General features: G+C 33.6%; 1 protein-coding gene across 2 annotated transcripts; it reads right to left on the bottom strand.

Annotated features, from left to right (window-relative positions):
* Positions 1-19,918: 19,918 nt before the first annotated feature.
* Positions 19,919-21,779, bottom strand: LOC109050776 (cystatin-F-like). 2 transcript variants are annotated; one of them, XM_042766893.1, is made up of 4 exons: positions 21,429-21,779; positions 21,141-21,274; positions 20,951-21,064; positions 19,919-20,107 (listed from the first exon to the last, which is right to left on the bottom strand). In XM_042766893.1, exons 1-4 carry the CDS (start codon positions 21,445-21,447, stop codon positions 20,024-20,026), a joined length of 351 nt encoding a protein of 116 aa, XP_042622827.1. In that variant the 5' UTR covers positions 21,448-21,779; the 3' UTR covers positions 19,919-20,023. The 2 variants fall into 2 exon arrangements, with proteins under 2 accessions (XP_042622827.1, XP_018923894.2); XM_019068349.2 differs by having other exon boundaries at positions 21,141-21,331; positions 21,429-21,734.
* Positions 21,780-22,420: the final 641 nt, after the last annotated feature.

Here is a 22,420-nt window from a genome sequence, read left to right as displayed (position 1 = left end):
AGTACATGACTGTGATGTTAGCATCATTCAGTAATTTGTAAGAAAATGACAGCATGCATTAATTTCACAATCAATTTCTGACTAAAGTATTTTTTTAAAATAATATTCTTTAATCCTGTAAATCCTTGCAATTTGTTACAGTGTAATATTGTAAAATATTATTAAAAATTATGTATTTTTTTAATAATTTGTAAAATGTAATTCATTCTTGTGATGTGCAGCTATATTTTCAGCATCATTACTCCAGTCTTCAGTGTCACATGATCTTCATAAATCATTCTAATATTGTTTGCTGATTTGCTGCTCAAGAAACATTTATCATTATTATCAATGTTGAAAACAGCTGTTCTTCTTCATATTTTTGTGTAAGATTTAATTAAGAGAAAAATAATACTTTTATTCAGCAAGAAATTGATCAAACCGTGATGTTTAGAATAATACAAAAGATATCTATTTCATATAAATGCTGTTCTTTTGAATCCATTCAGCTGTGGATGCTTCAACTCTTTTCAACAGCACTTTAAAAAAATAAATCCTAATAATATTTTACATATTCAAGTTAATTTTATGTTATATACTAATGCACACCTGAGCTTACACTTTGGATTTTTTGGAAAATATTAATGACAGTGTCAATTCTCTGATTAAGCTTCATCATTGGAAGTAATTAGACAATATTCATTCACGAAGAAGTGTAACAATGTCAATTTGTATAAAGTTATCATTATAAACTTTAGGGTGTTGCAGAAAACAAGCATTTCTATATCTTAAATGTCAGAGATTTTCCCACAAGTCTTCAGCGGTTGGATGACGATGATAAGAACAGACTCAACATTCAGAAAGAAAATGAAAGCATAAAACGTCTTCCTCATTTTTCTTTCTTTTTCTTTTAAACAAGAACATTTTTTTTTTGTGATTTGTTCCTAGCATAGCAACATTTACCAAAATTGGATACTACAAACACTGTTTGCTAATCAATATTTATATGTGAATAAAAGCCTATAAATAAATCATATCAAGTTAATCAAGTTCATCATATAAATTGTTTAATCCAAGTCTTCTCTTCAGAAAACTTGGATTAAACCACTCAATTCACATGGATTTATTTTACAATCTCTTTATGAACTTTTTGAAGCATCAATTTTGGGTGAATAGATTTTCAGTGGAGGGACAGAAATCTCTCAGATTTTAATTATATATTTTGGGCTGCAGGATAAATCGCATGTGATTGTCAAGAGCATCTCATCAGTAAAGCTGGTTCCGTGATTAGTAGTAAATCTCCATCATGTGCTTTCAGATGGAGGGTCATTAACTACACAGAGCTGTAGTTCACTGACAAGCTACGCAATATCGCGTTCATAATCACAGATGAATCGCATGCGATAGCAAATGCGATATTGTTCTACAACTGAAGCAATTAGCATTTTGCCAAATGTTTTTGCTTTGCCCACTATTATAAAATCAATTGCTAATTCAGTTTAATCTAATGTACTTTATCGCATATTTAAACCTTCTCCTGGGCATAATAAACGAATTTCAGATGTTTTTCTCAGTTTTTTCTCAGTTATTCACAAGGGTATATGCATTCATTACTAACATAATATGAATTAGTATGGATTTCATATTAGTGGGCATGTATATTTCTTTTTTTTAAACATTAAATAGTATACATGTATATATGTATTTGGCCGAGATGCAACAATTTTGACTTCAACTCAACCTTGCCAAGGCAGACAAGACTTCTTGTTTTTATGTGTTATTCTACCGTCTGTATCACAACCTTTATCTAAAATAGTAATATTTAAAGTCCTCCGCACCAATATTAGAACACCCTTGGTTTTAGTATCCTGTTAGATGGAATGAGATACCAACTTCATAAAACGTATTTTTACATCTGTGTACATCCTCCTCTTTCAAATGGGAGGATTCTTTGAACTAACACTATATCAATCTTCTTCTTCAAGAAGCCTGCATCTCTGATGGTATGGGGTTTGCAATGAGTGCGTCTGTCATGGGCAGCATTACACATCGGAAAGACACCATCAATGCTGAAAGGTAAAGGTATTCTAGAACAACATATGCTCCAATCCAGACGTCGCTCTTTCAAGGGAAGACCCTTGCATTTTCCACCTGACAAATGCGAGAACCACATACTGCATCAATTACAACACATCATGGCTGTGTAGAAGAAGGATCCGGGTACTGAAATGGCCAGCCTGCAGTCCAGATCTTTCACTCATAGAAAACCTTGGAGCATCATAAAGAGGAAGATGTGACAAAGAAGACCTAAGTACAGTTGAAGCAACTAGAAGCCTGTATAAGACAAGAATGGGACAACATTCCTATTCCTAAACTTGACCAACTTTTCTCCTCAGTCCCCAGACGTTTTGCAGACTGTTATAAAAGAAGAGGGGATGCCACACAGTGATAACATGGCCTTGTCCCCAACTTTTTTGAGATGTGTTGATGCCATGAAATTTAAAATCAACTTATTTTTCCCTTAAAATGATACATTTTCACAGTTTACACATTTGATATGTCATCTATGTTGTATTCTGAATAAAATATTGAAATTTGAAACTTCCACATCATTGCATTCTGTTTTTATTCACAATTTGTACAGTGTCCCAACATTTTTGGAATCGGGTTTGTAATTATCGTTATTGATAATTGAATAAAATCCCAGAAAATATTGCTTCAAACAAACACTAACCCATCTTTCAAAGACAACCAGTTTACGAAACCCGCATTGAAATCGTGGAGATTGCAGACGTAGTCGTCAGTGAAATGATGAGAACACAGCAAAAAGTTGTGATTATACTGCTGTGGTATCGTAGTAAAGATGAACCACTGATTCTTTACAGCCTTATCTTTTGGAAGTGAAGAGCACAGCAACTTCTCGACATTACGTTATCCACACGAATGAGCTACAGCCATGAGGTTCGTTTTCGTGGGAGGTCCACGCAAAATATAGGTGGGCATTATGCAAATATAAGAATTTGTGACGTGTGAAATTCGTGGAATGGGATCCGAATTTAAAATGACTTGTTTCAGCAGTTCAGAGTCGACTCTTTCTTTTGAGAGACAATAACTTTATGATGCACTTTCAGCTTTACAACTTTGCAGTTGTTTAATAGTGAGGTCAAGAGCTCTTAATATTTCATAAATCATCTTAACTAAATCAGCATGTTTAGTTTATTGACCTTTCAGTTTGGTAAAATGCGCTCTCACTTGAATTGTTTTCATTTTAGAGTCTATTAAAACCTGTTTCTACATATTAAGTGTCTGTTATTGGCATGCAAGGTAAGATTTCATCTCTAATCAATATCTCTTGTGGCTTCTGTGGTAAAAAGCTGTGTAATAAGTGGTATGACTGTCCTGTATCCCTAAAATGTTCATCTAGTTTGAACTTGCCGCTTACTAGCAACGGCTTTCTTCACGGAAGCTTTTTGACTGTAATTCACTGTAAAACAAGAGCAGTACATGACTGTGATGTTAGCATCATTCAGTAATTTGTAAGAAAATGACAGCATGCATTAATTTCACAGTCAATTTCTAACTACAGTATTTTTTTTTTAATAATATTCTTTAATCCTGTAAATCCTTGCGATTTGTTACAGTGTAATATTGTAAAATATTATTACAGATTATGTATTTTTTAATAATTTGTAAAATGTAATTCATTCTTGTGATGTGCAGCTGAATTTTCAGCATCATTACTCCAGTCTTCAGTGTCATGATCTTCAGAAATCATTCTAATATGCTGATTTGCTGCTCAAGAAACATTTATCATTATTATCAATGTTGAAAACAGCTGTTCTTCTTCATATTTTTGTAGAAACTATACCATTCAAAAGTTTGAAGTAAGATTTAATTAAGAAAAAAAATCATATAAATGCTGTTCTTTTGAATCCATTCAGCTGTGGATGCTTCAACTCTTTTCACTTAAAAAAAAAAATCATAATAATATTTTACATATTCAAGTTAATTTTATGTTATATACTAATGCACACCTGAGCTTACACTTTGGATTTTTTGGAAAATATTAATGACAGTGTCAATTCTCTGATTAAGCTTCATCATTGGAAATAATTAGACAATATTCATTCACGAGGAAGTGTAACAATGTCAATTTGTATAAAGTTATGATTATAAACTTTAGGGTGTTGCAGAAAAAAAGCATTTCTATATCTTAAATGTCAGAGATTTTCCCACAAGTCTTCAGCGGTTGGATGACGATGATAAGAACAGACTCAACATCAGAAAGAAAATGAAAGCATAAAACGTCTTCCTCATTTTTCTTTCTTTTTCTTTTAAACAAGAACATTTTTTTTGTGTTTGATTTGTTCCTAGCCTAGCAGCATTTACCAAAACTGGATACTACAAACACTGTTTGCTAATCAATGTTTATATGTGAATAAAAGCCTATAAATAAATCATATCAAGTAAATCAAGTTCATCATGTAAATTGTTTAATCCAAGTCTTCTCTTCAGAAAACTTGGATTAAACCACTCAATTCACACAGATTTATTTTACAATCTCTTTATAAACTTTTGAAGCATCAGTTTTTGGTGAATAGACTTTCAGTGGAGGGACAGAAATCTCTCAGATTTGAATTATATATTTAGGGCTGCAGGATAAATCACATGTGATTGTCAAGAGCATCTCATCAGTAAAGCTGGTTCCGTGATTAGTAGTAAATCTCCATCATGTGCTTTCAGATGGAGGGGCATTAATTCAAAGTGCTGTGTTTTGTTTTTCACTGAAGATATGCGATATATCGTTTTTATTATCAGATGTGTATCGCATGCGATAGCAAATGCGATATTGTTCTACAACTGAAGCAATTAGCATTTTACCAAATGTTCTTGCTTTGCCCACTATTATAAGATCAATTGCTAATTCAGTTTAATCTAATGTACTTTATCGCATATTTAAACCTTCTCCTGGGCATAATAAACGAATTTCAGATGTTTTTATCATTTTTTACATTTTGTTTTCATCACATTCCATTCAAATGCACCAAATTAAATTAAAATAAAACCAAAACAAAAAATTAAGCTTTCTGATTCACAAAGCGTGTTTGCATTCAGAGAGAGCACGACTCCTGTCCATCATTGCAAACATGGCAAATAGGAAGGTAACTTCCTTTTACGTTTAAACAGCTTCCTTTTACACTGAAATGCCTTCCGTTTGCACTGAAAAGTTCACTCACATCCACACATGAAATCACTTGCATATATGTATAAACACAGCTAAAGCATGCGTCTTTCTATCAGAATTGAATACATTTGTGAATGTTATTTTGTATATATGCACGAGTGTTTATGGATCGGTATACGCAGATTGAGTTTATATTTATGTGCGAGTGTTTATAGGTGTATATGCATGGATCAAGTTTATGTGTCCTGTATATGTGAGTATAGGTGTGTCTGCATGCAGCAAGTTTATATGTATGTGCGTGTGTTGTTGTAGGTGTATGCATGGATCGAGTTTATACTTATAAGCGAGTGTCTGTGTATGCATGTGTCAAGTGTATATGTATGCACTTATTAGTTATTAACAAGGGTATATGCATTCATTACTAACATAATATGAATTGGTATGGATTTCATATTAGTGTGCATGTATATTTCTTTTTTTTAAACATCAAATAGTATACATGTATATGTGTATTTGGCCAAGATACAACAATTTTGACTTCAACTCAACCTTGCCAAGGCAGAGAAGACTTCTTGTGGTTCCATCACAATTTCACCATGCAGTTAGGCACATCAACCATAACTCCTTCAAAAACAGCCAGAAATCTTGTTATGATTGATGATCAGCTGACTTTCTCAGACCACACTGCTGAAACTGCCCAGTCCTGCCCAACTCAATCAGAGCAGCTGAGTCCTTATCCATTTTCAAGAATCAGCTAAAAACACATCTGTTCCATCTTTATTTTACCCTCTAACTCTAGCACTGTCTATTCCAATTATATTCTTTAAAAAAAATACAAAATAAAAACTTTTAGACTTGCACTCCATTCATTTACTAACTGCTTGTTTACTTTTAAAAAAGAAGCTTGCTATATTCTTTTTCTATTTTATCTGTTTTCTTTTTATTTATTATATAATTTTAAAAAATACCCTTGCTACATGTACTGCATTAAGCTAACTGAGACTTGTTATAGCACTTGTATATCTGTAATGGTGGAGGCGTTGAGACAACAGAGTTGAGGATCCAAATGCAGGCTTTATTTGTTAACGTGGTCAGACAGGCAGGGTCCAGTACCAGCAAACAATAATATCCCAGGCAAAGACAATGAGGAATCTGTAAACAGGCAATAGTCAGGGCAAGCCACAAAACAATCATAAAAACCAGATAAACAGTCCAAAATCCAAAATACACAAAGGCAAGGCAAAACAAGGAAACACCGGCAGGAAACACAAACACTAGGAATCATTACAGGTTAAACAATCACCAGCGAAGTGTTTGAGTGTGTGTGCATCTTTTAAAGTCCTTCTAATGTGAGACAGCTGTGAACTGATGATGAGATCTAATGAGAGACAGGTGATGCAATAAATGATGAGTCTGGCAAAGGATAATGGGGAATGTAGTCCATGGTGAATGGCAAAAGTCAGGGATGGAGTACCCACTAGTGGAGCTCATGGGCACTCCAGTTGGTGATCGTGACAATATCATTGCTCTCTTGTTGAGTTTGATTGCTTCTATTGTCCTCATTTGGAAGTTGCTTTGCATAAAAGCATCTAAATGTAAATGTTAATGGAACTATTTGAAAATCTGGGGTGCTGAGGGTGCAAAAAAATCTAAATATTGTGAAAATGACCTTTAAAGTTCTCCAAATAAATTCCTTAGCAATGCATATTATTATTGAAAAAATGATCTTTACTTAATATCCTAATGATTTTTGGCATTAAAAAAAAATGATAATTTTGACCCATACAATGTATTTTTGGCTATTGGTACAAATATACCAGTGCTATATATATATATATGTGTGTGTGTGTGTGTGTGTGTGTGTGTGTGTGTGTGTGTGTACTGTATATGTTACCATTTTTTTTCTTTCAGACTTTTTTAAGTCAGTTACTGTAATTAAAAAAGCTTGATTGGTCTAATTTAATTTGAAAAGTAAGACTGATTACCTTGACTAATTGCTAGTTGGTCAAACTAGCTCCTAAGACTGTGTTTATGCCACTGGCCCCTCATATTATGAGTGATTTTACTTTAAAGTTCATTTGCATCCTGTAAAAATGTCAACATATTACATGTATCCCAGCATTACATGCTGACTACTAATGTTTACTTTGAAAAACAATTAAAAAGCAGCAGTGCTTAAGTTTTCTTATTCTTATGCAGCACATCCAGACATTGCATGTGCTGTGATGGACTCTTAAAAATAAAGGTTAATGGTTCCATGAAGAACCATTAACATCCATGGAACCTTTCAAATGGAAAAAGGTTCATGATTAAAATGTTCTTCAAACTAAGAAAAAAAGGCTGCTTTTAAAGACTTTGGTTCTATAGGGAACCAAAAAAAAAAAGGTTGTTCTGTGACACACCTTTTGAAAATGTTATTTTTAAGGGGTGTTTACACGACACATTTTTCAACTAAAGAATGAAAACCTTTTATAGCCGTTCATTTACACAACAACAGTGTTTTGGGGGCCTGAAAATGGGTTTCAAAGTGCAAGTTTTTAAAAATGGTAAACTGCAAAAATGTGATTTTGTGAAAACGGTGACATCATGCATATGTGTATTATGTGTTCAGTCTGAAGGTATGAGTGAGTATTTGACAACCAAAACAACAACGACAGACTACAGGACCGTATGTACGCAGGTGTGTAGTGTTTCTTTACAAAGTCACATCGCCAGCTACTGGCCTGGCATAATACAGGGATAATTTAGACAACATTCTCGTCTGTATGCAAAACTTTTCTTGTTTCTAGCACATCGTTGTCACGTTAACAGATGAGAAGTGTGTAAAGGATGTTCACCGTAGCATCAAAAAGCCAGTTTACTGGTAATGTTACAACTTCTCATCCCAGAAAACTGAAAGGACTGATTAAAACTGTAATTTACTGGTAATGTTCCAGAAAGCTCCTAATGACACAAAGAGGCTAAACACCCACACCTTGAGTCTGGGAATCAGAGCAAACACTGAAGTTTCGAGATGATCTGGCCCTTTCATGATTTTGCAGGAAATCCTCTTTCAAGTAAGCAAGAGTGTGCGACTTCTGCAAACACACACTACACTAATAAAAAAAAAAAGAACCTTGCCTGGAAAGATTTCATGGATGTTGGGATAAAATTTTCTTAATGGAACCACTGATGCAAAAAAAATAAAGAATCTTAATTTTTAAGTGTGTTGTGTTATATTTTTTGTTAAGGGATGATCAAACTAGACTAGGATTTTTTGGACAGACTATGATGTCATGCTCTAGGGCTTCTGTTTTAAAAAGTAACAGGACATATTATAACAAATAATACAAGTCATAGTTTATGTGTTCATCATACACTATTTCTGTAGGTACAGTTCTTTTAAGAGACAATGGCTCCACATGGGATCGAAAGTGATCAAGGGCTTGGGCTCCAATAACACCTACCGCGGGACTTCTCGTTTTTGGCTTTCACTTTCAGTTGATGTTGTATATATAGGGGACAGGGGTACTGACTGAGACTCAACGACACTCCACCAAAGATTTATTGAGATTGAGAATTTGTGACCTACTAAAATGTCTAAAAAACTACAATTAAGCCATTGTGGACACAATGAAAATGGTAAGTGCATTTTAATATAAAGCCTGTTGTTTTTCTACACATTTGTGTCTGTTTGCACTGCATTAAAGCTCATTTGTTTTATTTGCAGACGAAGACTCTGATATACCCACTACCAAACATTTCAACCATGGGGATGATGAAAATGGTAAGCGTATTGTAATAGTTGGTCTGTATTCACACTGACTTTGCATAAACTCTACATTTTAGCGTTATTTGTTCATTTCATTTTATGTACTTCTTAATTTTCTCAATGTAGTTTGTTATATGTTTCTATATATTCCCAAACACTGAATAAAATAGGTCAAGTATGGGTCTTTATTAAATAAAAAATATATTATATATTAAGTAAAAATATAGTATTACTAACACACTATGAAGATGCAGGCAAACCAAATCTCAGACTGAATCACACCAAATACACAAATATGATCTCGCAAGGTTGAGTAAAAACCAACGTTTTACATTTACAATGTTCAGCTCAAAACGGCATACATTTATATAAAGCTTTTCTAAACATCTGTGTCTGTTTACACTGCATTAAAGCACATCTGTTTCTTTTGCAGATGAAGAATCTTCTACCAAACAGAGGCAGAACGGTGACATTAATGAATTTGCAAAGCCTACTATAAAAAGGCCAAAAGTTACAAACCACAGACCACCAAATGTCATTGCAGAAGGCGGTTTGGATGTTAAACAAGGCATGTACTTCAAAACATATATTCCAGGTTTTGAAGACAAACCAGGAAGGTGGATGCCCAATGCTGGACACACTGCAGAAGATGGAGTTGGACAAGCTTGTCCTGCAAAACCCTATAATTAAGGCAGAAGTCAAAGGCCCAAGCTCCTCATCTGGCGTTAAAGTCAGTGCGGTTGGAGTCGAAGCAATGGCTCGAGCTGAAGTCGCCAGTGCATCAGTTAAAGCTGGTCAAGTTGGTGTGAAAGTGGGAATTGGATTTGACACGGGTGCATGTGTTGGTGAGGATGGGGTGGAGGCCAAATTCCTGGGAACTGGATTCTCAATTGGTCAAAAAAACAGCATATCTGTTCTGGGTTCAGAAGCATCATGTTCAGTCATGTAGTCATAGAGGTATTAATTATCTTTGTTTATTATGTTTATGTTTTTTCTTCCAAACCATGAAAAAATGTAGTCATAGTTAAACCAATTTTAATGCAGAATTAGTATTGTCATTGAGCTATAATACACAGAATTATACTTTAACAATACAGAAATAATGTTGTTGTTTTTAGATTTTATAATTCTACAAATGTTATGACTTTTGTTTTCATTTCAGAATAAAGATTTGTATTTGGTTATGTATGTGTATGCTTATTGATTTTCTCTCCAGGGCTGTCATTCCAAGCTTTTATGTTAAAATGTGTTCACTTTGGACTTTTGCATCAATCGTAGAATTCATCCAAAATATCTTACATGCAAAGCATATCGTTAAAGGAACAGTTCACCAAAAAATAAAAAAATATAATAATAATAAAAGTAGTTGATTGTGAGTTGAGGTTTCTTTTTTTTCTGAATATATAAATGTGACCCTGGAGCACAAAAGCAGTCTTACATCTCTGGTGTATATTTGTAGCAATAGCCAAAAAAAAAAAAAAACATTGTATGGGTCAAAATTTTAGATATGTGAAGGTGTAGAGAGGACTCAAACGCGAGGGTGACGATTACAGTTCTTTAATCGTATCAAAGTCTGACCACAGGTAATCCAAACAGAAATAATAGAGAATGACAAACTGAAGAGACCCGTAGGCTTGGTATAATAACGTGAACTCAAGGCTCCTCTGTGGCAGGGGTGACCAGAGGTCTGGCGAGGCAGAGGCACTCGTCTCTCACGAAGGGGCAGACGGTCAGAGGGCACCGAGCCGATGAACTGTAGCCATCTTTAGCAGGTAAGGTTCTGTGGATGTACAATGACGAGCACCAGGTAATTCCAGCAGTGGAAGTAAGATCGTAGCACACCTCGACAGGACAGGACAGGGGTGATAGAGACACTGGTCAATACACATCTGTGACATCAAACAATCTGACAACAAGACAGGGAAAGAGAGGGTTAGAAGAAGCCAAGATAATGAGACGGGAAGAGGAACAGGTGGGGAGGAAAGAGTCTAATGGAAAGTGAAAACAGCTGTTAGTGATGAAACAGAGAGTGATGGGGAATAGTGTGTGTGTGTAGCAGAGGGAGACAGAGAAAGTGACAGGATCATGAAAAGATGTTTATTTTATGCCAAAAATCATTAGGATATTAAGTAAAGATCATGTGTGTGTACTTTGTATATTTATTATGTAAATATAAATATATACACATGCATGTATATATTTAAGACAAATATGTTTTGTTTATATATTAAATATTTATATTTATATATAAATTCTATATAGGATATTTTTTTTTTTATTTATATATATATATATACATATATATTTTTTTTTTTTTTTTATTTATTTTTTTAAAATTTTTTTATTTTTATATATATATATATATATATTTTATAACTTTTATTTTTTACTTTTACTTTTACTTTATATATAAAAGTTATGTGTGTGTGTACTGTGTATATTTATTATGTATCTATAAATACACAAACATATATGTAAAGCACTTTGGTCAGCTGGTGTTGTTTTAAATGTGCTATATAAATAATGTTGATTGATTGTTCAAGAAACCGATTTATGATCATTTGAGCTTTGTGATATGGCCTTCGGCCGAATCACAGCCGTGCCAACATACAGCCATATCACACGTCCACGATTGTGATATTGCGTTTATACAACAGTTCGATGGCACGAGTGTGCAAATATATAAGAAAAACAACAACGGAGTGTCTTTAAAAACCCTCTTTTGTGTAGAACTACTTCCTTCTGCCACAGATTCAAATCTTAGTTTGGCAGTTTAACAGCTGAGATCTGTTACTAATTCAAAATGTCACTTTAGAACTTAAGTAATTTAGGAACGGTGAATTGCTTCATTAAAAGCTTATTGTATTACTGCATTAAAAGCTCACTGTATTATATGTAGAGTATGATGAGAGAGAGATGGACTAAGCGAGTGTGATTACCTGCATCTGATACAGCATTCATTCTTCAGCTCAGTCTCATATTCACAATAAAACATTAGTCTGAATGTCCGCTAAGGAAAGCGATATCTTTGTCATACTGTCCTTTCATCTATTAAAGGTGATTTCCGATGACAGCACTGCTCAGTGTGTTTGTTAACTGCGTCTTACAAGCTGTTGTTGAAAGTAAAAATAACTTCATTGTTTACAACCCTGTTTCAATCTCTTTCAATATAAAAGTCTTTACTGTGGTCTCTTGTCACCATCTAATGGCGGAACAATGTAACTGTTATTAAATATTGCTATTATTTATATAAAATATTATTTATTGAATAATAATATTTAATAAACAACAACAGCCATCATGAAAGTTGCTAAGCTATTCAATCAAAAGTACAAAGACAGCGCTCTGATATACAGCATTAAAGTTACATAAAAATGTAACATGATGAGATTTTGACATCAGCCAAAACTATTTGCTCTGAACAAATAATTGATTAATGAGACTAAAGTCTGCCCGTGAGATTCTCCCAAAACTAATTATATCTCATGTTTAACCACTATAGAGACATCGGAGCCAGCGGCAAATTCCAGAAGATCTGGCCGAGGTGAGGATGCTCTCAGTGGGTTCATGAGTGCTGAACGGCCGCTGACGCCCTGGAGCTCACATCTCCAAAAACGTAGCAACAAAAAATTCAAATAGGTGTTGTCCTTATTATTAACAAACCACATATTTGCAGTCTAAACAAGTACATTCTCGCTAAAAACTACACAAAAAGGTTCCTGTGGTGATTTTGGGTGAATAACTCATGGGTGAAAAGGTCTCTCAGCCAATCAGATTCGAGAACCAGAAAGAACTGTTGCATAAATGCATAAAGCTTGTTGTCCTTCACTGCATTAAAGTTGATTTGTTTCATTTGCAGTCAGATGAAGGATCTCGCATACCTATACATATATTGATATTATTATAGTTTTAATTAAAGCAGATGTAGCCAGAGCAAAAAAACTGCAATGTCTGTAATGTAAGATGCATACGATAATGCTACGGGGAGAAAGGAAGAACAGCTGATCGCAGTGGAAACTATGAGTAACCATGTGTGTCCCCAGACGTCCTCAAGAGCTTGAAAGTGCCTTGGTGGAAGAATGGAGTAACATCTCACAGCAAGAACTGGCAAATATGCATCAGTCCATGAGAATGAGACGCATTGTAATACTTCTGACTGCTACTTTCGGTTTCTGTCTCAGTTGTTGAATGTTTTTATGCTCATACAATTATTTACACGTTATTTGTTGAATGTGAGAGGAAATTTCTTTTTTTTTTTCAGATTAGTGTGGTCTCTCATTACTCTTTCTACATATTCATGGAAAACTTCTGATAATGTGTTTCGGAATAAATAAAAAGTTAGGAAAGTGATTTGAGGAAGACAAAAATGATGGTCCCATGTTTTTTTTTTTTAATGATTAAGCCTTATTATATATACTCAATTCCTACTTTATGATTAAAAAATATGCTTATGTTGAGATCAGAGATGCTAAAATGTCCTGTGCCCTGTGAACGTGGTAGAAAACTTCTCTTCTCACTTGTCTTGAAAGACTTTAATAATGTCTGTATCGACACCAATAGTGATTAAAAAGAGTAAAAATGACTGTCAGGATGAGATAAGTGTAATCCTTCAGGGAGTATTTTTTGCAGATTTCATACATGTTTCATGTCAATGTCATTTGATATTATCTCAGTATTTTATGATAAATAAGTGTGCAGTATATAAGTGTGTTAAATCACTCAGAGAGTTTCTCTGTTGTTGTGACTGAGCTGAGTCCCGGCCGACAATACAACTTAATTTCTTTTTAAAGCAAAGGAAAAGCACCGGAGATACTAACCTACACTTTAGAGGTGGTACGGCAGTGATAGTGTACACTTTAGAGACAAAAATATATTCTTCCTCACCTACTGCAAGGAGTTCTAATGGAGAGCAGAGCTGGATTACGTCTGATGAACACCAGGCCCTCGATCTGGCCCTAATGGAGAAGGATCAGTCACATGATATTTATCCCTAGGTGATTCACACCAGTCCACAATTTGGATTTTTAGAAGATATTAGTGATAGTTAAAGAACCACAGGAAGCACTTGGAAGAGCAACCAACATAACGACGAGAATGGACAAAAACAAAGGAATTAAATTAATATCAAGATTACCGTCTCTGGATATGTTTTCCTTAAAATCCCTTAAACTTCTTCCTCTTTTTTAACTCTCTTTTCGTGATCCGCCCCTAGCAACACACAAACAACAGAACTTGGAAAAATTGCACTATATAGCCAGATTGACAGTAAATGCACAATATCTGTTGCTTTCCAATCTGACGACATATTTTGACTTCCGAATGAAAGCCAACATCCTCCACATAACATTTCATTTAATTTCCTTTTTCCTATGCAACAAACATATTTAACAAACCCAGCATGTTGATATAGAATGTGACATTTAATTAGTTTTAGTGCAACAGAACATTAATTAAAATCACCTCTACAATAGTAGGTTAATCACTGTAATAATGATCCAATCCTTGTTTACACAACACTGTTTTCAACTAAAAACAGAAAACTTTTTAATGCGTTTTGGTCGTTCGTTTACATGACAACAGTATTTTGGGGGCCTGAAAATGCAAACTTTTGAAAACGGGTTTCAAAGTGCAGGTTTTTGAAAATGATACCATTATTGTCTCCATTTAAACTACAAAAGAGATATAGAAAATTTGCAGAGCAGTGGGTCTCCAAGATACGGAGCTGAGAACCACTGTTTTAAAGCTATTTATTCGGTCTAATTTTTTTCAGTTCACTGTCCACAGTGAGAAAGAGTCATCATCCATGTTTCCCCTAGACAATACTCGAAAGCTCATAACAATTTATCATGCAAAGTGCTAAAAAATAAAACCAAAGAAAGAGTGAGAGACGAATTAAAAGTGCCAAAATAAAAATACAAAAAAATTAAATATGCACATGAGTTAAAGACGAAAAAGGGTTTAAGCATAAAATCAAGTGTAATACTGCTTTAAATTGTTGTTTTAAAAAAAAAAAATAATAATAATAATATATATATATATATATATATATATATATATATATATATATAAGTTTTCTGTTTAATTTAATTGCAATTTTGTTTTTGTTTTTCTGAGCAAAAAATTAATTTCGTACATTTTACCCTGATTTACAGAAAAGACCCACCAAAATGTCATTGAGTGTAATATTCATGTCAGGCATATTTACAACAAAAATCAATTTATGACATATAACCCCAAATACTAATAAGCTGTAATTTAACATTTTAAAAATTTGCAACTATCCTAGGTTTTGCCCATTTGTCAGTAATATTTTTTTACTCATTAAAAACACAATAAAATTTTATATGCTCCCTTATTCTTTTATATATTTTAATATGTACACGTCAGAATAAGCATGTTGTTTGAATTTTTACATAAATATTGTGTAACACTGAGTGACAATGTAACATTATTTCAACCAAATTTTGACATTTTATTCTCTAAAAACTTATTTGAAACCCTAAAAGTACACTTTACTTACATTTAATGTGCTTTCTATGGACATAAAATCACTTTTGTAAATTTCTTTTCATGAAGACATCTTAACATCTTTGACCCACAAACATAAAGAAAGTTGATCTAAAATCTTCCAAATAAGATTTAAAATATACAGTAGATAATATCAAAACATTTATTTGAAGGCTATTGGGTGGGGCGTGGGTGGAGGTTGATTCAATTAAAAAAAAAACGCATTGCAGATCTTCTTGCTTTTTCTCTTTCACTTTCAGTTGATGCACTACTCTGTGTATATAAGGAGTGGCAGGACTGACCAGACACAGATCCTACAACACTCCATCAAAGACCTATTGAGACTGAGAACTTGTGGCTCCCTAAAATGTCTGAAAACCAACAATTAAGCTACAATGGGCATGATGAAAGAGGTAAGTGCATTTAAATAGATGGTCTATATTTACTGACATTGAAAATTTTACAAATTTTGTACATTTACATAACACTGGTATGTATGTCTAAATATTCCCAAACACGGAGAGTGCAATCCATGTATATGGAATAAGTCATTGTTGACATATTTTATATATATATATATATTTTATATATATATATATATATATATGAAATGTGTTTTTAAAACCAACTTGTCACATTTACAATGTTCTAATGTTCAGTGAAAAATGATAAATTCATATAAAGTGTGTTGTTTTTCTAAATTACTGTCTGTTTGCACTGCATTAAAGCTCATTTGTTTTATTTGCAGACGAAGACTCTGATATACCCACTACCAAACATTTCAACCATGGGGATGATGAAAATGGTAAGCGTATTGTAATAGTTGGTCTGTATTCACACTGACTTTGCATAAACTCTACATTTTAGCGTTATTTGTTCATTTCATTTTATTTATGTACTTCTTAATTTTCTCAATGTGGTTTGTTATATGTTTTCTATATATTGCCAAACACTGAATAAAATAGGTCAAATATGGGTCTTTATTAAATAAAAAATATATTATATATTAAGTAAAAATATAGTATTACTAACACACTATGAAGATGCAGGCAAACCAAATCTCAGACTGAATCACACCAAATACACAAATATGATCTCGCAAGGTTGAGTAAAAACCAACGTTTTACATTTACAATGTTCAGCTCAAAACGGCATACATTATATAAAAGCTTTTCTAAACATCTGTGTCTGTTTACACTGCATTAAAGCACATCTGTTTCTTTTGCAGATGAAGAATCTTCTACCAAACAGAGGCAGAACGGTGACATTAATGAATTTGCAAAGCCTACTATAAAAAGGCCAAAAGTTACAAACCACAGACCACCAAATGTCATTGCAGAAGGCGGTTTGGATTGTTAAACAAGGCATGTACTTCAAAACATATATTCCAGGTTTTGAAGACAAACTAGGAAGGTGGATGCCCAATGCTGGACACACTGCAGAAGATGGAGTTGGACAAGCTTGTCCTGAAAACCCTATAATTAAGGCAGAAGTCAAAGGCCCAAGCTCCTCATCTGGCGTTAAAGTCAGTGCGGTTGGAGTCGAAGCAATGGCTCGAGCTGAAGTCGCCAGTGCATCAGTTAAAGCTGGTCAAGTTGGTGTGAAAGTGGGACTTGGATTTGACACGGGTGCATGTGTTGGTGAGGATGGGGTGGAGGCCAAATTCCTGGGAACTGGATTCACAATTGGTCAAAAAAACAGCATATCTGTTCTGGGTTCAGAAGCATCATGTTCAGTCATGTAGTCATAGAGGTATTAATTACCTTTGAATATTATGTGTAACATTTTACTCCCAAACCATGAAAAAAAAAAAATCTTAAACCAATTTTAATGCAGAATTAGTATTGTCATTGAGCTATAATACACAGAATTATACTTTAACAATACAAAAATAATGTTGTTGTTTTTAGATTTTATAATTCTACAAAAAGACTTTTGTTTTCATTTCAGAATAAATATTTGTATTTGGTTATGTATGTGTATGCTTATTGCTTTTCTCTTCAGGGCTGTCATTCCAAGCTTTTATGTTAAAATGTGTTCACTTTGGACTTCTGCATCAATCGTAGAATTCATCCAAAATATCTTACATGCAAAGCATATCGTTAAAGGAACAGTTCACCAAAAAAATAAAAAATAAATAATAATAAAAGTAGTTGATTGTGAGTTGATGTTTCTTTTTATTTCTGAATATATAAATGTGATGAAATCTGAGGGCTCTCTGACCATCCCTTGGGCAGCAAGGATCCGGCGTTATGACGTCATGAACGCGCATCCACAAGTCAATATTTTTGTTTTCTTTGCACAAAAAAGCATTCTCGTAGCTTCGTAACTTTACAATTGAACCACTGATGTCACACAGACTACTTTGTCGATCATCTTGGTACATTTCTGGACCTTGAACGCGGTAGTTACCTTGCTGTCTACGGGAGGGTCAGAGAGCCCTAAGATTTAATCAAAAATATCTTAAATTGTGTTCCAAAGATGAACGAAGGTCTTACAGGTTTAGAACAACACGAGGGTGAGTAATTAATGACAGAATTTTCATTTTTGGGTGAACTAACCCTTTAAGCTACACAGAATTTTAACAATATGAAAACAATGTTTTATTTTAGATTGTGTAAATCTACAATTGTTGAGATGGTTGTTTTGGTGACACCAAAAATTGCAAAGGCAAAAAATTGACGCCAATCTTAGATCAACATACAAAACGGTCACATATTATCCTTATATTGTAATCATTACAAGCACAAGCTGTAACTGTTGTCTAACATGTTTGTTGTATCTACTTAGCTGAACACATGATCTTAACTAACCATAATGTGTTATATATTACAGCCATACGGACATTACTTTGATAGTTCATCTGTGGCTTATTACAGAATACTTTATAGTTTTAACACTGAAACAAGAATTATCTGTAAAGCTGCTTAGAAGCAATATATTGTGAAAAGTGCTATACAAATAAACCTGATTTGAATGTTTATAGCTTTTCTCTTCAATACAGTCATTCCCAGTGTAACTGTGTTCACAGATCTTTCTGTCTGGGCACTTTTAATATCACTCCTTTTCTAGTTATACAATAATCTAAAAAAAAAAATAAAAATCTGCAGTTCTTTTGTTCAAACAATAAGTGGATTCAGCCAATTCAATCTAAAAATAACTATTATTACTATAAATAACAAATCATTCATAACTATTGATGGGAGAAATTAAGCTTCTCGAAACGTCAAGTCAACTTAACCAATTGCTTGGTAATTAAATAATGTTTTGAAAATTACTTTCATGTATTTTAATTGAAAGAAATCCTCAATATTCTGAAATACACACATATAAACTTTATTTACTAAATTTCATTTTCCTTTACTTTGCACTTGAATTTCAATTTGGCACATTTGGCCAATTTTTTTCCATAAATGTCTTCAGTTGTGGTTATGTGACCAACTACAAAAATGCAAGATTTTAAATTATTTATTTTTTTAATAATTCATTATTTCTTCCTTATAACAAAAGATAATGAGGTCAAAAGTTCTATAGTTCTTAAAAACTTACAGAGATGCTGTACTTGATCAATAGTACGCTAACCTAATTTTTAAATTATTTTTAATGCATTAGCCTTTCATCCAATGACACTTAATATCACAGCAGGATGTTTCACATACAGAAAAACAGTGATTATGTGTCGTCCTCTAGTGCTTCAGATGCTATACAGCATCATAAACCATGAGCAAAACATTAAATCCAACCAAAATGAAGTTTCTAGCTTTTACATTTCCAGAGTTATGAACCTAATGCAAAAGTGTTTATTATAGCACTAGTTTTAAACAAACTGCTGACATTTTAAATTAAAGAAAAAGTAGAGGAGAAGAATAAAATTCAAATCGTTATATATGCGCATGCTACAAGTGTACCTAAAATCACCCAAATAAGATTTAAAACAGAATGAATTGCTTGAACTGACAAATAAATACATTAAAAATGATGTCCATACCCTGCTTAGAGATTATTCGATTTCTGTATTTGGATATTACTGTTGATATGGAAAATGAAAGCACTGTTTATTTCATTTGTATCTCTGTTCTGTTGTATTCATTTGAGCTATTGCTTGTAATTTGGTCTCATTTAATTACTGACTGGTTACTTGTCTTTTTAAATAATGTTTCAACTTTATAGGCCTATTACTAGTTTTGCTGTGATATGGAAACTGCAATCGACCATTAGAATTCAAGATTACATTTATTTTATAAAAGCCTTCTTTGAAAAAGATTGCACTGACAAATATTTATAGTGCATTTTCTACGTGTTTATTGCTAAGTTTAGCACAGCAAAAATAGACTCATAAGTCCTTACAAGTAAGCGTGAGATGTATTGTCACCATGACAACCTGATATGGTCTCTGCAGTCAGAAAATTATACTTGGAGTTACATGAGTGTGATTATTTAGGTGTGATATGGAAAAGTTAAAATGTTAATTAAAAAGTTATTGATGACTGACCAAAGCAAGTGGCTCTGATTTTATTTTGATGTAATATACCATATATGTTAATGCATAAATAAAGCATGTATTCATTAGAAAGCATCTGTATAGTAATCCTCAGATCCAGTCAGACACAGTGATCTGACAGCAGGTGTTTGGGGATATAATCGTTTCCTGGCACTGCAATAACAGTGAAGGAACAGGTCATGTTCTGAGAAAACAGACAAGAAAACATCAGAAATGATGACAATATTTAACAGCTCTCAACCTCCAATCACAGTAGTTGTTAAGAAAGATATGCATAAGTATATTTACATATTAATTTTTAACACATGCAAAAACTGATGAGCGATCAGTTCACAAATTCAGTTACACATGAATTTGTTTACATGCAAAATATTTCATTTAATTTATTCATTTTATATTGTTGTTGTTGTTTTTATTGGACAACGTGCAAATAGTACATATAACGTTGACACTGAGATGCATTATTGCATATGCTTAAAATATTTGTGCACAACCAGAATTTCATAGTTTAAAAAAAAATCTATGTATAGATCATTTTTATCACATTTAACTAAAAATACAATGCAAAAAATATTTTAGATTCAATTACACATTAATTCATTTACATGCAAAATATTTTATTTCACTGGAGAAAATGCAAAAAGCGTATATTAACATTTAACAAAACCACAATGCAAAAATTATCTATTTATGTACATTTCTATAAATTCAATCACACATGAATTAATTTAATTATTTTAAACTTTTATTTTATTGAACAAAATGCAAATAGTGTATATTAGCATTAATTTACATGCAAAATATTTAATTTAATTTATCTTATTTCATTAGACAGATGCAAATAGTATTTAACAATATTTACACTTGGGTGCAAATTGCATATGCCTAAAATATATGTGCTTAACCAGAAAATGTAGTGCTTTTCACTGGTTTCATGAAATAAATATACAGTAGTATATTCACAAAACACAATAAAGAATACAAACTCTGAACTCTCATCTAATTATTATTAGATGTTATTTCTCACCTTTGCATTAGACTGCAAAGCACAGTCTGTCAGATTCACACTCGCGTGATTCTCACAGGCGGTCTGCACAGCTTTTATCTGTAGCATGTATTTAACCCGTGCAGGAGGATAGAGCTGCAACAAACACAATATCCCATCAAACACATCAGAGGAAAGGAGACGTAGGTTATATGATGATCTTGACTCTTACCTGAGCTGCGTCTGATAAGATATCCACCACTTTAAAAGCATAAGGGTAGCTACTCATGCGATTATGGACGTCCATGGCAAAGTTGGCCACATTAATGACATTATGGTCATTATGGTCTCCTGTGACAATAAAAGCTGAGAAAATGGATGCAAAAAGAGTGAGAATGCAAACCATCTTGGCAGGTTGTGAATCTGTGGGAACAAAAGCAAAGCCAAAATCATCTGGGTGGGTGTATCAGTAAGAGGGTGGAGACATTAACAGCCATACAATCCTGACAGTTTAACACACCTCTGTTTATCTGCTGCATAAGAGCTCCTCGTGTTTCTGCATCCTGCTGAGGGACTGACGCTCGTGCTTGAGTTCAACTCACTGACTCATCAAACCGAAAACATATTCTCATGTTCTTCACTGCAGCTGCACTGATGTGTTTACATCATCTTTCAGGTCACATGACCAGACCAGCTGCATGCTTCAGGACCCGACACTGAGCAGCCCACATTATCTCCTGCTTAAAAAGACTTCTTCTTGGCTTTAGATGGTCTAAGCTGGTTCTGAGCACTTTAAACTATCAATCCAAACCAGTCTGATCAGTAAAGACCGGGTGGAGCTTAGCTGAAGATCCACTTCAGGCTGGTTTGAACAGCAGGAAAGTGTTCATATTTGATAGAAAGGATCCACTTGTGCATGCTGTGCAACTGAAGTGACCTGTTGTTTTGTCTTTGGAAACAAATTCCTTGACCTTGCACTCGGCATCAGGAGTTTTTGTTAACCCTTTGTTGGTCTTCTGATGTCCTTTAGCGTCTTATGTGCACAAAAGGATTATTCTTTGGACTGAGGAGCTCAAATAAGCTAAAAGTGTTTTGAAACAGAGTCTTTCCGAGTCCATCAAGGTGTGCCGATTCAAAAAAACTTTAAATACTTTACTTTTGACTGAAAAGGTTAACCTATCAGATTACTACGGCTTTAATTTTCACTCGCTCAAGATGAGCAGCTGGTTAATATTTACTTGTTTTCCAGTTTTATGGCTGCATATTCAACATTAACAGAGGGAACCTCACAATCTGGAGGTTATTGCAGATCAGTGGTCATTACGTGCAAACCACAAGGTAACATTATTTTACAGATTCAGACATCTGTGGCTCTCTGTTTACATGTTTTAACAGCAACCAAAGTTTAACTGTCGTATCTGTGGTAAACCAAGGCATCTGTAAAACTTTACTTAGACAATGCCCAGTGCTACAACTGTAAACTAAAACTATTAAAAGCCATTTTTGTAGACT

The sequence above is a fragment of the Cyprinus carpio genome, chromosome A11 (assembly GCF_018340385.1).
Source record: "Cyprinus carpio isolate SPL01 chromosome A11, ASM1834038v1, whole genome shotgun sequence".
NCBI lineage: Eukaryota > Metazoa > Chordata > Actinopteri > Cypriniformes > Cyprinidae > Cyprinus > Cyprinus carpio.
This window is presented reverse-complemented; position numbering and strand designations above follow the sequence as displayed.

Excerpts from the sequence above, each read along its gene's own strand:
- LOC109050776 (XM_019068349.2), bottom strand. Across the intron at positions 21,065-21,140 it reads TCTTATCAGACGCAGCTCAG|CTCTATCCTCCTGCACGGGT; the intron begins GTAAGAGTCAAG and ends TGTTTGTTGCAG. Across the intron at positions 20,108-20,950 it reads CTTTGCAGTCTAATGCAAAG|AACATGACCTGTTCCTTCAC; the intron begins GTGAGAAATAAC and ends CTGTTTTCTCAG.